General features: G+C 39.2%; 1 protein-coding gene across 2 annotated transcripts in view; it reads right to left on the minus strand.

Moving 5' to 3' along the window:
* tanc1b (tetratricopeptide repeat, ankyrin repeat and coiled-coil containing 1b) overlaps nucleotides 1–12307 on the minus strand; it is an 83082-nt gene extending 70775 nt beyond the window's left edge. Inside the window, exon 1 of one of the 2 annotated variants that reach the window (XM_012874040.3) lies at nucleotides 12066–12307. In XM_012874040.3, the coding sequence (XP_012729494.2) occupies nucleotides 12066–12114 (49 nt within the window). In that variant the 5' untranslated portion in view covers nucleotides 12115–12307. The remainder of the gene's footprint in view (nucleotides 1–12065) is intronic. The other variant, XM_012874041.3, reaches the window with a different exon arrangement.
* Nucleotides 12308–13512: the final 1205 nt, after the last annotated feature.

The raw sequence follows: 13512 nt of genomic DNA on the forward strand, positions 1-13512 counted from the left end.
CTGAGGAAGCTTCAGACAAAACAAAACAAACGTAAATAAAGGTTTTTGTTCTAGTAGGGGCAAATTCCTTAATGGCAATCTAATAACATAGATTTTCCACAAGGAAGCACTCATAATCTATTATTTTTCTAAGTTTATACATATCGTGACAGAGTTGCTCGACAATATGAGGAATAATTACAGTCATTTTGGTCAATACTGGAATCACGTGATTTAAAAACAGAAAATATTGTTTTTACTCTACTTAAAATTGAGCCTTCTTGTAAAACAGAAAGTAACAAAACAAATTCAATAGTATTGTTTCTGAACATTTCATTTGTTTAGAGTCCTATTTCTAGGTCAAATTTTAAGATTCACACCTTGATACAGTTTAATTAATGTAGCTCATCTGTTTGGAGGTGAACAAAATACTTTGAATTTATCGTAATCTTCATCATTGTTACAGTTATTTCCAGTCATTGGACAACAGAAATAGGACCGCTTAGGACATCCTGTTTTTTTTTCTAAGATGTGTGAACAAATAGATATTTTATATTTTTAACAACACAAAAAATTAAGTGCTATATATGAAGAAGAAAAATGGAAGAAAAGACCTGACAAAGACTGCAATTTCTGTTCAGCCACGAATTAGGACGAATCAACATTTATTTTCATGTAAAAAAGGCAAAAATTACTCATAGGTGTATTATATCAGGTAGAAATTAGAAAATTGTTACTCTGCCTCTTGATCAAGGGATGGATGGAGAACATCCTAAACAACCGCAAACACATCTAGGTGTGGTCATCCAAGTAAGTTCACCCTGAAAATAGACAAGTCTTCAAAACTCCAAATATTTCATCACACAATCTACAGGAGTGTCTTGCAACTGTTCATACGAAACTGCTTGCCTGCACACAGAGACAATGGACAAGTCTACTTTCATTGGTGTACTAGGAACACACCTTTGCTCTCCGTGACTAAATAAATAAATAATCCAAAGGCCAGAATAAACTCTAGAGAAAATACAGATAAGGCCAGGACTTCTCAAATATTATTTTTTTTCTCCAAACTGATGTTTCTGAGATTTATATTTTTTTGGACATGTTTGGTATATGTCAAATACTGACTTCTACGACCAGGACCTCACAGCAATAGTGAAGCAGAGAAGTGTGACTATCAGGTCTTGGAGACGCTTTGCTGTATCAGGCCAGTTCGCTGTGATATAATCCACCATTAATTTGATCTTGCATCACAGGTTGCTTGAGGAAAGTGTGAGACCATATGTTAAAAAAATTTTAATAAATAAAGCTGGAGCTTAACTGTAGCCTGCACCCTAACAATGACCCAAAACAAATAGATAAGTCCAACAAATCCATCCATCATCAGATCAATTCCAGAGTCACTAATTCAGGGTTATAAGTTTTTCCCCATACCAGAGCCTTACTCCACCCAGACTCCTACTTGAAAAATGGGCCGAGAGGAGGCAGTATCCGGCAAACCAGGGAACGTGCGTGGTCTGGGCTACTAGTAATAGCTAAATAGACGCTAAATAAACTAAATGAATGCTAAGGTAATAAATAGTGAACCTGAATATCGAGATCGCAATACTCACTATTCTAACTTCAACTTGCAACGGAGGAATAAGATGGAGCTGCTTTTATACCCCACAGCGGCCGAGCTGCTGACACGTCAGTTTCTTTAAATGACATCACTAAACCTTTTGAACCAATAGCAACACCGATTCAAAATTCAATGCAAGCCACCCACTAAACCTTAGGAAGGCGCCACACTGACGGTTTTAGACACAAAAACAGGATTTCAACAAATATAAATTATCAAAATAATCACCAGGATATGTAGACAGCACTCCAAGACGTTAACAATTTATTAGCAAAAACAAAAAAGTTGATGTGGGGGTGAGTTACTCTTAACATATTTTGTTGACAGAGTCCAACAAGGTTTATTTCTGCCATTTAAATAAGTTCCTACATTTCCTTATGACAGCAATTATGTATTTATTGCCGTGTCCCATTATTTATTTACTTTGCATGACTGTGTTACTGCTATACATAATAAAATCCTGAGCCAAGAGCAGGATTTTTCCACTTGAGGGCAGCCATCAATGTCGTTTACTACTCAGGGGGCTCTAACAAAACGGACATTTCAGAGGGAGCTGGCAGACCAATTGTGACTGTCCTGACCCACCCTCAGCCAAGCCATGCTTACTGCATGGGGTGGAAATATTTTTATCTCAGTCAGGTATATGAACTTTCCATATAATTCATCAAGCAAGTAAACAAGGTTCAATCTGGACATACGGTGCTATTAAATCACCATCACAGGATGCCTTTGTTTAATATAACAGGAAACATTTCCATTTAATCAATGTACAAATGATTCATAATGTGCAAATGAATCTGGCCAACATGTTTGGCAAAGTGGGCTTGTTGAACACATGCTTTATTGGTAATAAACATGTTGGGAAGAGACAATAAGCTGACACGTGGTGGCTTCTCTATGAGTAAATTCACATAACTCTCCATATTTACTCCCTGGGAGTACATTGAGCCAGAAACCAAACTGTCTTTGTATCTTCATTACTAGTCAGTGTTTAGAGGGAATGACTTCCTGTCCTTGATGGTTAAATTACAGTTTCAGCACAACCCACACATTACCTCTGCATTCACAGGAGCCATCTCAATAAAAATAAAGTTTGAAATGCATCAGCCTCACCATCTCCTCGACTCACGTCTGCAGTCATTTAAAAATGTCCAAATTCAAAGTCTGTTTAACTAAAGGAACAAGCTAGACATGCGTACAGGCAGACCATACAAATTCAGATAATGCACAAATGAGCTTTGGATTACTCCACCAACACTTAGTAATAATATATGCTAATAAAAGGTGACAATAGATTTAAAAAGGTGTTTAATTCGGGCAAACCTTTTCTAGTTTCACACTGAACAGAGTAGCATCCAAACCTGACTGAAAAGAAATAGAAATTATTTGAAGAATAACAGTCCAGGGCCCTCATTACTTCTCTCATCATGATGGGCCCACTTTTATAATTGGTACCCACTGAATGTACTTCACCTAACACAATGACTTAATACGGGAATGACGAGGAACATTCACAAGGCACTTGACATTTTATGATTCATTTAGGAGTTCATAACAGAAATTACATGATTAACGATTCCACCGCGGACAATAAAGCCGGGGCACGAGGCCAACTGTGGCGTTGTCAAAGAACAAAATGTAACATTTCTTTTCTAAATGCGAGGCAGATATTATGTATGATGGTAGCCAAATGAAAAAAAAAATGGCAGCCTGTTGGAGAAGTAGTATCTGATTTGTTCTCTCAGAGGTGTACTGCCCTGGAGCTATGGAAAACCGGGGATGTAGCTGGAACCAATTTGGTATTCCAGTAACAGCGCTGCAAATGGAAGGGATAACAAAACAACATCGTTATCTGCTGCCGGAGGAAGTTTATGAGCAGGTGTGAAATAGCAGCCGTATACTTCCGTAATATGGGAGAATGAAGACGGAAAAGGAAGGGAGAAGGGAGAAGCGGGAGGAGGGAGGGACACCTTGAAGAGACTGGCTCCACATAGCTGTCTCAACTCACTCCAGCCAGGAAAACAATCCAGACGGTCCTCATTAGAAGCTGGAGTTTCATTACCCCGACTGTGGAGGCTGTTTAATGAACCCCCAACGACAGAACTCATCCTGCTTCCCCATTTCACTTCAGACCTACAAGGAGACGCGTGCCCCCCCCCCCCTTAAGCAAACCGAGCTGTCCGATTGAACATTCCAGCGGTGGAACCATAAACGTCCATTAATGCACAGACAGATGGAGTGTCAAATGAGGCTTTGGTGGAAATTACGACGAGATTACTGACAATACAGAGTCTAGCAAATAAAATAAGGCTTGGGGCAAAGGATGGGATGCAAGTAATCATCTCTGCCTTGATGTCTCAGCTTGACAATACAGCGCGGCTGCAGCAGCAAACGTCGTAATGAGAGCCAGATGGTATTTTGTTAATTATTAGAGCAAAAAGGGTTAAACAGTTTGCAGCACAAAATTTAGACCAGACCAGAGTGGCAATACTTTAAGGATCTACACAACAATAGTAATACAATGCTCAGGAATAAAAATGAGTTGCAGAAAAAAAGAAAAGCCCTTATCTGTTAAAAACAAAGTTCTTCTCCTCGTTCTTTACTTTTACAGAATTTACCTTTTTTTTAATCTTTATCCACACATATTATATACACACCTGGGTAAATACATTTCTAACAAATGTCTTTTAGGGGTATTATTAACTCTTGCTTATCAAGAGTTTATCAAGTTAATACCACATAATTGATCTCATTTTACTGGGATTCATGATTTCGACGAGCACTCGTTAGTGCATGATGGTGAAGTGGAAGGAAACTAGTAAACAATGCATTATTATTTAAAAACAGGGCAATGTGCATTTGGTGGCCTTGTGGGTAGAGAGCTACAAGGTTCTGGGTTTGGATCCCACAGAATGCCCCAGATTGCTCCTGAGCGCTGTAAGATGCCCACTGCTCCCTAAGGGATGGGTTAAATGCAGAGGATTAATTTTATTGGAACATATGTTGCAATTATTATTATTTAAACCTCTTTTACTCTATAGCCTTTAAATAAACAACACATTTTTTAAAGAATGCACATAATAGAGTCCACCTCTGTGTTATTAAAAATGTTACTCTGTAAAAAAAAAAAGGAAAGAAAAGAAACACCATGTATCATTTTCCTTCACTTCACAATTATCTGCTGCTTTTTGTTATTCATTCAGATACAAATCCTAATAAAATCCATTTCAATTTAGGTTTGTTATGAGAGAAAAAAAATCCAGGACTAAAATATTTTTGCAAGACCCTAAATAAACAAATGAACCCTGCGTAAAAGCTGCTTTTTCATTGTCAAAGACTAATTCTTGAGTTTTACAAATTCTCTGTTTATTCTTTCATTGTAAAATGTCAAACAAAGCCCTGTTGGATATAATCTGCAGTGTCCTCGGCTCCAAAATCTCCTAGTTATTGAGCAACATGTATTGTCCAGGAGCACCATCACCACATTAAAAGACCAAAATAGCAGCAGTAGTAGCAGTAGACAAACCTGTTTATGAAGACAGGTGTCAAGTGTTTGGGCCAATGTCAAGTATGGAGAAAAAAAATACATATAATTGTGTAAAAAGGACAGAAGCCGCAGCTCAGGATGACAGACAGGGACAAGGCTCCAAGGCAGCTGAAACAATTCTGTGTCGCCGCCTTTGGCAAGCAAACACACACACACACACACATAGATAAACATAGATAAAAGCATTTGTCAACATAAAAATATACTCTGCATTCAGAGCCCGGCAGAGGAAACCCAATCCCTCCACGACGGTGCCATGTGGAACGACTCAACTCTAGGTCAAAATCACGTTTCCTTTCTTAGCCTACAGCCCATCCTGCGTGTCCACAATACAGAGCATGACTAAGCTGAACGTCCAAACCAAAAGAGGAGCAAATTAGAGCCATCTGTAACACAGACAAATGTTTGAAGGATTTTGTAGCCGAATGAAACAGAAGGACGCAGATCGAGTTCTATTGAAAAGGATAAGGTTTATGGAAGGGTAAAAATCACTGCAGTCCAAAATTAAACAAACCATGCAAGCAACACGCTGGTTACACTCGGCGACGACAGATGTGGACCACGGGTTCTCTGACATTCAAGTGAAGCGTCACTCGACGAACCCCACAAGCAAATCCTCGATAAATCTGTTCCCTAAATGTCACATTTCCTACACTGGAAAGACTTTCCAACTCAGATTTGTTTGGCTTTCTGTCAACATCCTCTGCTGACGTCAACCTTATTCCCAAAGCGCCAATGTCAAACATTCAGCTCAGTGTCCCAACATTAAATGACAAATCTAAAATAATTTATGCTGCATTTCAAGGAGACAAAACAAGCACAATTGGTAGTTTATGCTTTACTGGAAACAGAAAAAAAAAAACAAAAAAAAAACCTTAATTTGGTAACATGACCTTGTCTCATACAGCCGGTGGAGCAAAGCATTTGTTTACTGCCTTAATGTTGTGAAACTGGTTCCGTAATAGCTTTAAGCCAGAAGATCCTAATTCTATCAAAGAGACAAATATAAGGAGGAAGGACAGGAGACAAATTCAGGGATGGATGGAGGGGGAAAGTAAGGAAGAAAAACAGACAGGCGAGGGAAGAGGAGGGAGAAAGGATGGACGGATGAAAACAGACGAACTGAGGGAGGGAGGAAGCAAGGAAAGGAACAGATTGTCGGACATACAGTGGGATGGAAGACTGGACAGACAGACGGACGAACAGATGCAACTTTTAGACAACTGAAAAGCTAAGTATATTTTTCCATACATTTTTTTTTTCAAATATGAAAAACAGAAATTAAATTTCATGTTCTTCCCAACTGTTGGGAACGTTTATGAGCTGCATTATTAGAAAACAAGTCAAAAGCTTGAAATAAGTTTTCACAGAGAGAGTTTCCTTTTAGTTTTGACATTATAGACTCATACTGAAGGAATCTAAATAATATTATCACAAGTATGGGAAACCCTAGTTCTAGTTATATTAAAGAAATGACCAGTGTGCCTCGTTAAAGACTGGTCAGCCTTGTGGCATCAAAATGAGTTTGAGATGTGAATACCTTTGTGTACGTTGACCTCACTGGAAAGAAATCCAGAGTTCACAGACAGACAGTGAAAGGAAACTTTAAGGACAATTCCCCCTATTAAGCCGCGGCACCCTTCTGTAAACTACGGTCTGGTGCATCCTATGTTTAAGTCTCCATGTCTTTTTGTGGTGCAGGAAAGGGAAACGGATGGCATCTCAATGTGTGGTTCCAACCATGAAGGAGGTGGCGCCATTACTTCAAACAATGGCCCAGAGGAGCTCATCCACAATATGCAAAACCAAGATTATCGGACTTTGACAAATTTGGACTGCAGAGTAAAAGAAAGGCAGCCAACCAATACTAAGCATACCAAGGTACTAATTTAAAATCAAGTGATGACCTCGGGAGGAAGGCTGAGGGAATGTCCAAAGTGGGCAAATGTGGCAGCAAAGGATAATATTTAGAAAATGTGAACATAATCTTTCCATGTTTCCAAACATAATTATCTATGAGTTTATCGTTTGTATAGGTATTGACTTGAGATTAAAAAAACATGTTTAAGAGAAATACCTATGCACGGGGATATGTTTTTAATCCTTTTCTCTTTTTTGTGGGAACTTATCCACGCAAAACAAACTTGGTTCATGTCGGAGGTCTGTCAGCGGTGCACAGCTGGGCTCTAACAGTCACCAATCACTGCTTACAATCTGTAAAGTCCCTAATTACCCAATTAATTAGTTGAGAAAGCTGGCTCATTCACCGCTGCCTTCTCCTCAGCAAAGTCTTTTTTACTTGCCATCTGTGGCTGTGAGTAAAGACGACGAACATTTCTCCTTGCTATTGAATGACTGTACACCGCGGTAATAAAAAGGCACAAATAAGAAGCTGTTTGACCTTAAAAATAACACAGGCTGGCTCTTTCCTCTTGCTCCTTCAAGGCTGATTCAATATTGGAGAACATGTACTAGTCCTGGAGAACAGATCCAGGCTTAAACCCCTCAGGCTGCACAATGAGGAAGATTTCATCATTATTTACAACCGTTACCATTAAAAAGAATGAGCTAAATTAGTCCTGGTAGTCTACACTGTAAAATATGTACAGTAGTGATGTAGAAAAGTATAATTTTTTTTTTTGGTTTTCTTTTGTGATTCATTAAAGGGGAAGTCCGGTCAACAAGGAAAAATCAGGGTATCATTAGCTATAACTAAAACTAATACGTTTGTGGTTATTTAATGAACTTATCTTTAATCAATAAGAAAATAAAAACATAAATTGTCGTCTGAATCATTGTGTATGGGGGCTGACATTACTGCCCATATTTGGGCTGTAAGGGGCGTTTGACATCACATCCTGGGGCGTGGAAAAGCGGAAGCGGCGACAGCATTTCTCTCCGCTTTCCATGCAAAGTCAATAGGAGCCGTTCTACACAGCTGCGATCATCAATAATTTTTTCGGATTTCCAGAGGACTTCACCGCTGACATTCCCAAGAGCTTTTGCTGAAGCAACAATGCTCACGTGCATGGCCATCGGATGTTCCAACACAACTGGTAAAAGTGGAAAAAACATTGCTTATTTCAACTTCCCGATTCATGAGCCACCGGGCTCTGTGCTGGATTGCCAACATGAAGAGAACGGATTTGCCATCTACCTCTGGCCAGAGAGAAAACACGTCATATGCAGTGACCATTTTGAAGAAGAATGTTTTGAACATGACATGAGAGCGAGGATTTTCGGTAAGTTATTTTTTATTTTAGAATTTTTAATTTAGAATTTGCGGGGATGGTCACCGAGCAGAGGGGCGGAGGGATACCACATGTGATGTGGTATCCCTCCGCCCCAGCATGTGCTGGAACGCTCTTATATTTTAATATTTATACAATAATGACCACCTGCCCTTTTTACTAGAGGGCAAATATATAACTTAAGTCACTTCAGCGATCTCTCCTCCGCTGTGTGTGTGTGTGCGCGCTCCGCTGCAGCGCCGGCGCCGTGCTGCGGCGGAGCGCGCACACACACACACACACACGCACACGCGTGTATACATATATACTGTAGGACCCGACTGAGTTTGCACTGGAAATAGGTACGCTGGATTTCTTTAAAAGTCCGGTTTCTGTCAAGAAACTCTTCTAAAAAAATCCATATTGCTATCAGATGATGATAGCTCCACGGAGCTCTCATCACTGTCATTAAGTACTTCATCACTCTCTGCTTCGTACAGAACACCAGTCGTCGCCATGTTGGAAAATAGTGCGCCGTGACAAACAGAGCGTTGAAACTTGCTCAACTGCGGGTCCGCCGAGTGACGTCAAAAAATGGGAGGTGACAGTACTATTCTTGACCAAGATGGATTCCTCCACATAAACATGATTAAATAAAAATTATTCATAATTTAAAAAACGTATACTTTTTTGCACAGTATGTTGTAGTTTTATATTTAAAGTACTTTCAGTGGTTTGAATTCTGATTTTGACCGGACTTCTCCTTTAAAATTCATACTCCGTTAGCAAGAACAACAAAGCACATTAAAAACACACTTTTAGTTTTCTGCTTTTATTCCCAGAACTGTTTCACCTTAGCTGGACCGATGCAGCCAGAACCGCCAACCTACTGGCAGCTTTTTAGATTTCCCTACAGCCATACAACATTAATTTAAAACAATAAAAAAATACACTTATCCCAGCGTAAATTAAACACAGAAAGGATACCATGAGCGTTGTGCCTCCCTACCTTATTCTCAGTACAGACTCTACTGACACTTCATCCCATCATTACCTTATCAATTAAAAGCCAGCATTCTATAGAATAACGTTTCTATAAAATATTATTGAAAAGCGTTCAATCTATAGAAATAATACAACCTGGCTGCAATAAATTATAAATTAAAATTTGGGAACTTAGGAAGAATGCCTGAATACTCAGTTTCTGCCCTCTGTTTTTGCCAAATATGTTTATTGATGTTAACAGGAAATGTTAACTTTTACTTGAAAATATTTAAACCATGACTAGTTTGGACTTATTTTTTTTTAAAGGCACATTCAGTCCCAATATCGGTCCACTGAAAATATAAGACTCAATTGGTGTTTTATTTTTACTTTCACTTTATTTTTTATTTGCTGCTCTAAAGCCTTGAACAGGGAAAATATTAATTTTGTGTACCATAAAATGTAATCAAACAGCAATCTGTGAATTTACAGCTCATTTAAAAATGGTTTCCAATAATGGGGAAATTGCATTCAGCTGTGTCAATACTGAAATTTGTTAAAGTTATTTCGCTGTCTGCGGCCACCTGTTGCCTTGTCTGTTACCACTCAGGGTCTAGCCAACATGTTAGAAGGGTTTTATTTGACTGTTATGGAGTGATGCGTTTTTTTTTGTATTTCACTAATAATCAAGTTTTATGCCTCATCTGGTTTGATGATGTGTATCCCATATTTCTCTTATCCTTATTCCTTGTGATTTGATTTCATTTGCAGAGCCTTGGGACAAGTGTCCCCAGTCAGACTGGATGGAGAATTTCTCAGTTTTCATGTGTTACCACAGATGCTCAAGTCCATTTAGCTCTGGACTTTGAGTCATTCTAACATGAATATACTTTGATCTAAACCATACCATGATACCTTCCACTTTCGCTCTGGCTAGTGTTGCCAGAGCGAAAGTGGAAGTCTGTAACAGGTTTTCTTGAAGGATCGCCCTGTATTTAACTCCATCTATCTCACCAGTTGGTTCTCTCAGCAATGACTTTCTTCCTGCTATCCATCCTAAATGTAGAGATCCAGGATGTGCAGCCCATGGTGGCTCCTCCAGAGTTACCGTGGGCCTCTCGGTTACATCTATGATCAATGTTCTTGTCTTCCTGATTGTTTACACGGACAGTCATGTTTCGGTAACTTTGGGACATTGCTTTATAGCCCAAATCTGCTTTAAACTTCTTCAAAACCACCAAATCTGAGCTGTCTGCTGTTTACGTGATGCTGTTTGTTCATTGGGTGGAACTAGAGCTGGACATACACTGCAAAAATAGAACTAAAAATAAGAAAAATCTTCTTGAAATGAGAGTATTTGTCCTTGATTTAAGAATGTAAATAAGATTATTTGCCAATGGAATAAGATTATTGCACTTAAAATAGGGACAATTCATCTCAATCGGCTTATTTCAAGTGGTGTATATCTAATTATCTTATTTTAGGAGTTTGCTAGCTTCTCTGATATGGCTGACCTACTCTGCCCATCATACATATGACTTCTTCCTGATTCAGCTAGCTTTTGTTCCTTTCTGAGAAACAAGGACGTTCAATATGAAGTATTGTATCTGCCAATCTTCCATTGGCAGATAATCTTATTTACCTGCACAAATCAAGGGCAAACACATTCATTTCAAGAAAATTCTACTTATTTTTAGTTCTCTTTTTGCAGTGTAGTGGAAATGAGATGAAGTGAAATGAGTTGAACTTTTGGTGGTGATGATTGTTCTTGCAGTATAACATATTCACACATAAGAAAACCGGTTCTTTAAGTAGATATACTCTCCAACTTTTTTTAAAGTTTTACTTAAATACAAAGTAAACATCCTTAATGATTGTCCCATGTTTGCATTTTTTTAAAGTAGCTAAGCAGCGGTATCAGTCCACCAGGTGTCATGAGAAAACTTTTATCAGGTGTGCGCTATCTGCTGGTAGCTTCCTTTGAGTTGTGCTCCAGCTGAATGTCAGGCACACCCTCCCTCGCGTCTCGGTATGTCCCAGTCAACAGCGACAGGGGTGCAGCGGGTGGCTGTGGTCAGCACCCGCGAGCCATGTACAGTCAAAAGGCCGCTCTTCCTGTAATGCCTTTTGCTAAAGATAACGTGCTCTACATCTTCCACTTAAGCCTTGTGGGAGGAATTTGAGCCGGCCCTGCTCTGTTGGAAATCAAAACAAGACTACTTAGAGGAACATTACCCATGGACACACAAACACAACGCCCAACACGGAAAGGGGTAGAAAAAAAAAAAAATAGGCTGCAATAACGCTGAAGGCACACCTCACAGAGATGTGGAAACACGAGAGCACAAGTATGTGGAGTTTCATAGAGATTAAGCGGGATCTCATTGGATTCTCGTGATAAAACTCAGCGCTTCAGTCAAACGGTGCATTCATTACACAGTGGAAAACTGACTCCTTTGTAATATAAACACACTGTTGAGGGTAAACACAGCACTATTATGTGTTTGCAGGAGGACTACATGAAGGAGAAGAAAGCTCAAATTCCTACATTTATGCATCGACTGTAGCAGGAAGAACTTGTAAAACTATAGGCAGCAATCAGGACACAAACTGAAAAGGAACTTAAAAAAAAAAAGATTTTTCTTTTAAGATGTGCATACTTTGTATATAAACAAGGAACCAATATGAACAAACTGAAACTCACCATTGTGGGAGGAATCCTTGCTATCAGCCACCTTTCTGAGCGCTGACATGATGGCATCAGAGGGAACGCGAGGGCTCTCTACATATTTGGGCTTCCTGATCGGACCTGCCGGCACCAACAGAGGGAAAGAGCGAGAATGAGAGAGACAGTCCGGCAAGGACACTTGCAAAAGTGGAGCGACTAGAGGAGACGGAGCGACTTTTCACAGGATTAATACGTTCCAGATGGGACTAGAGATGAGACGCAGCGGTGTCTTAGTTGGACAGCCTCTGGAGCACTCTGTAGTTCACATAAAACTCTCCCTCTCTCTCTCTCTCCCTCTCTGACTGACACACACACACACACACACACGGAGTGAGATAGCTCCCCACACCGTTAGCTGCCCTGGTTTGTCTGACAACCCTGAAGACTCTGCATGGCAGGAGGCTTCCAGTAAAACACTGCAAGCTGGCTGTGGGAATGTAAACTACATCAGGAAACCACAACAATTACCCTCTTAGTGGACTAAAAACGAGTTCAGACACACACATGCACGTTCAAAAGTAATAAGCTATTAAAAGCTTTCATGTGTTTTCATCTGTCTGTGCAGGTACGGTTTCAAAGAATGTCCTATTTCTGCAAAAAAAAAAATGTTGCAGTGCATGGATGGATGAAGGTCCAGGTGCGCCGCTGTGAGAAAGATGATGTATCTAGGACATTTGCAATGTCCTCTGAGGAACACCCCTGTGTTTAGAGGACTTGCAACGTGTAAGGACTGGAAAAAAATCTCTCAGCAACACACAGTGCTTGAAGTAGATACTTTTACAATATATATATATATATATATATATATATATATATATATATATATATATATATATATATATATATATATATAGTGTTACTGTTATGTCACAAATCTTTCAAAATGAGAACATTTCTATATGGAAAAAAAAGGGCAAACTAAATGTAGTTTTCAAATTCCACCAACTAAAGGATAAAAAGATACTCAAACCAAACTGGCTAAGTGAGAATAGGTAAGAACCCTCCCTTGCTGAATCATGGATGACCTTAAGCAAGTTTTTCTGAGAAAACTGTATTTGATTTTACTCAATCACACCCAGGCCTGATAACTGTCAGACTTGTGTAATCTAGAAATTCCCTAAATCAAACCTGTGTGACAACGTGAAGCAGGCTAAACGATTTTAAAAGGCAACACAACATGACCAATCTAAAGAAATCCAGAAACAGATGGGGGGAAAAAAGTCATTGACATCTATTAGTGTGGAAACTTTTATAACGGATGTCAAAAAAAAACATCAAAGAAAATATTTGCAATTTTATGAGATGGAACTTGATTTTTTTTTTAAGATTGATTCTCTTACATCTGGAGTAAAACAAATTCAGAAAAAGATCATACTGACAATTCAAACATGGTGTTGGTGGTGGGATGGTTTAGGGCTGCTTT

The sequence above is a fragment of the Fundulus heteroclitus genome, chromosome 7 (assembly GCF_011125445.2).
Source record: "Fundulus heteroclitus isolate FHET01 chromosome 7, MU-UCD_Fhet_4.1, whole genome shotgun sequence".
In the NCBI taxonomy this organism is placed as follows: Eukaryota; Metazoa; Chordata; class Actinopteri; order Cyprinodontiformes; family Fundulidae; genus Fundulus; species Fundulus heteroclitus.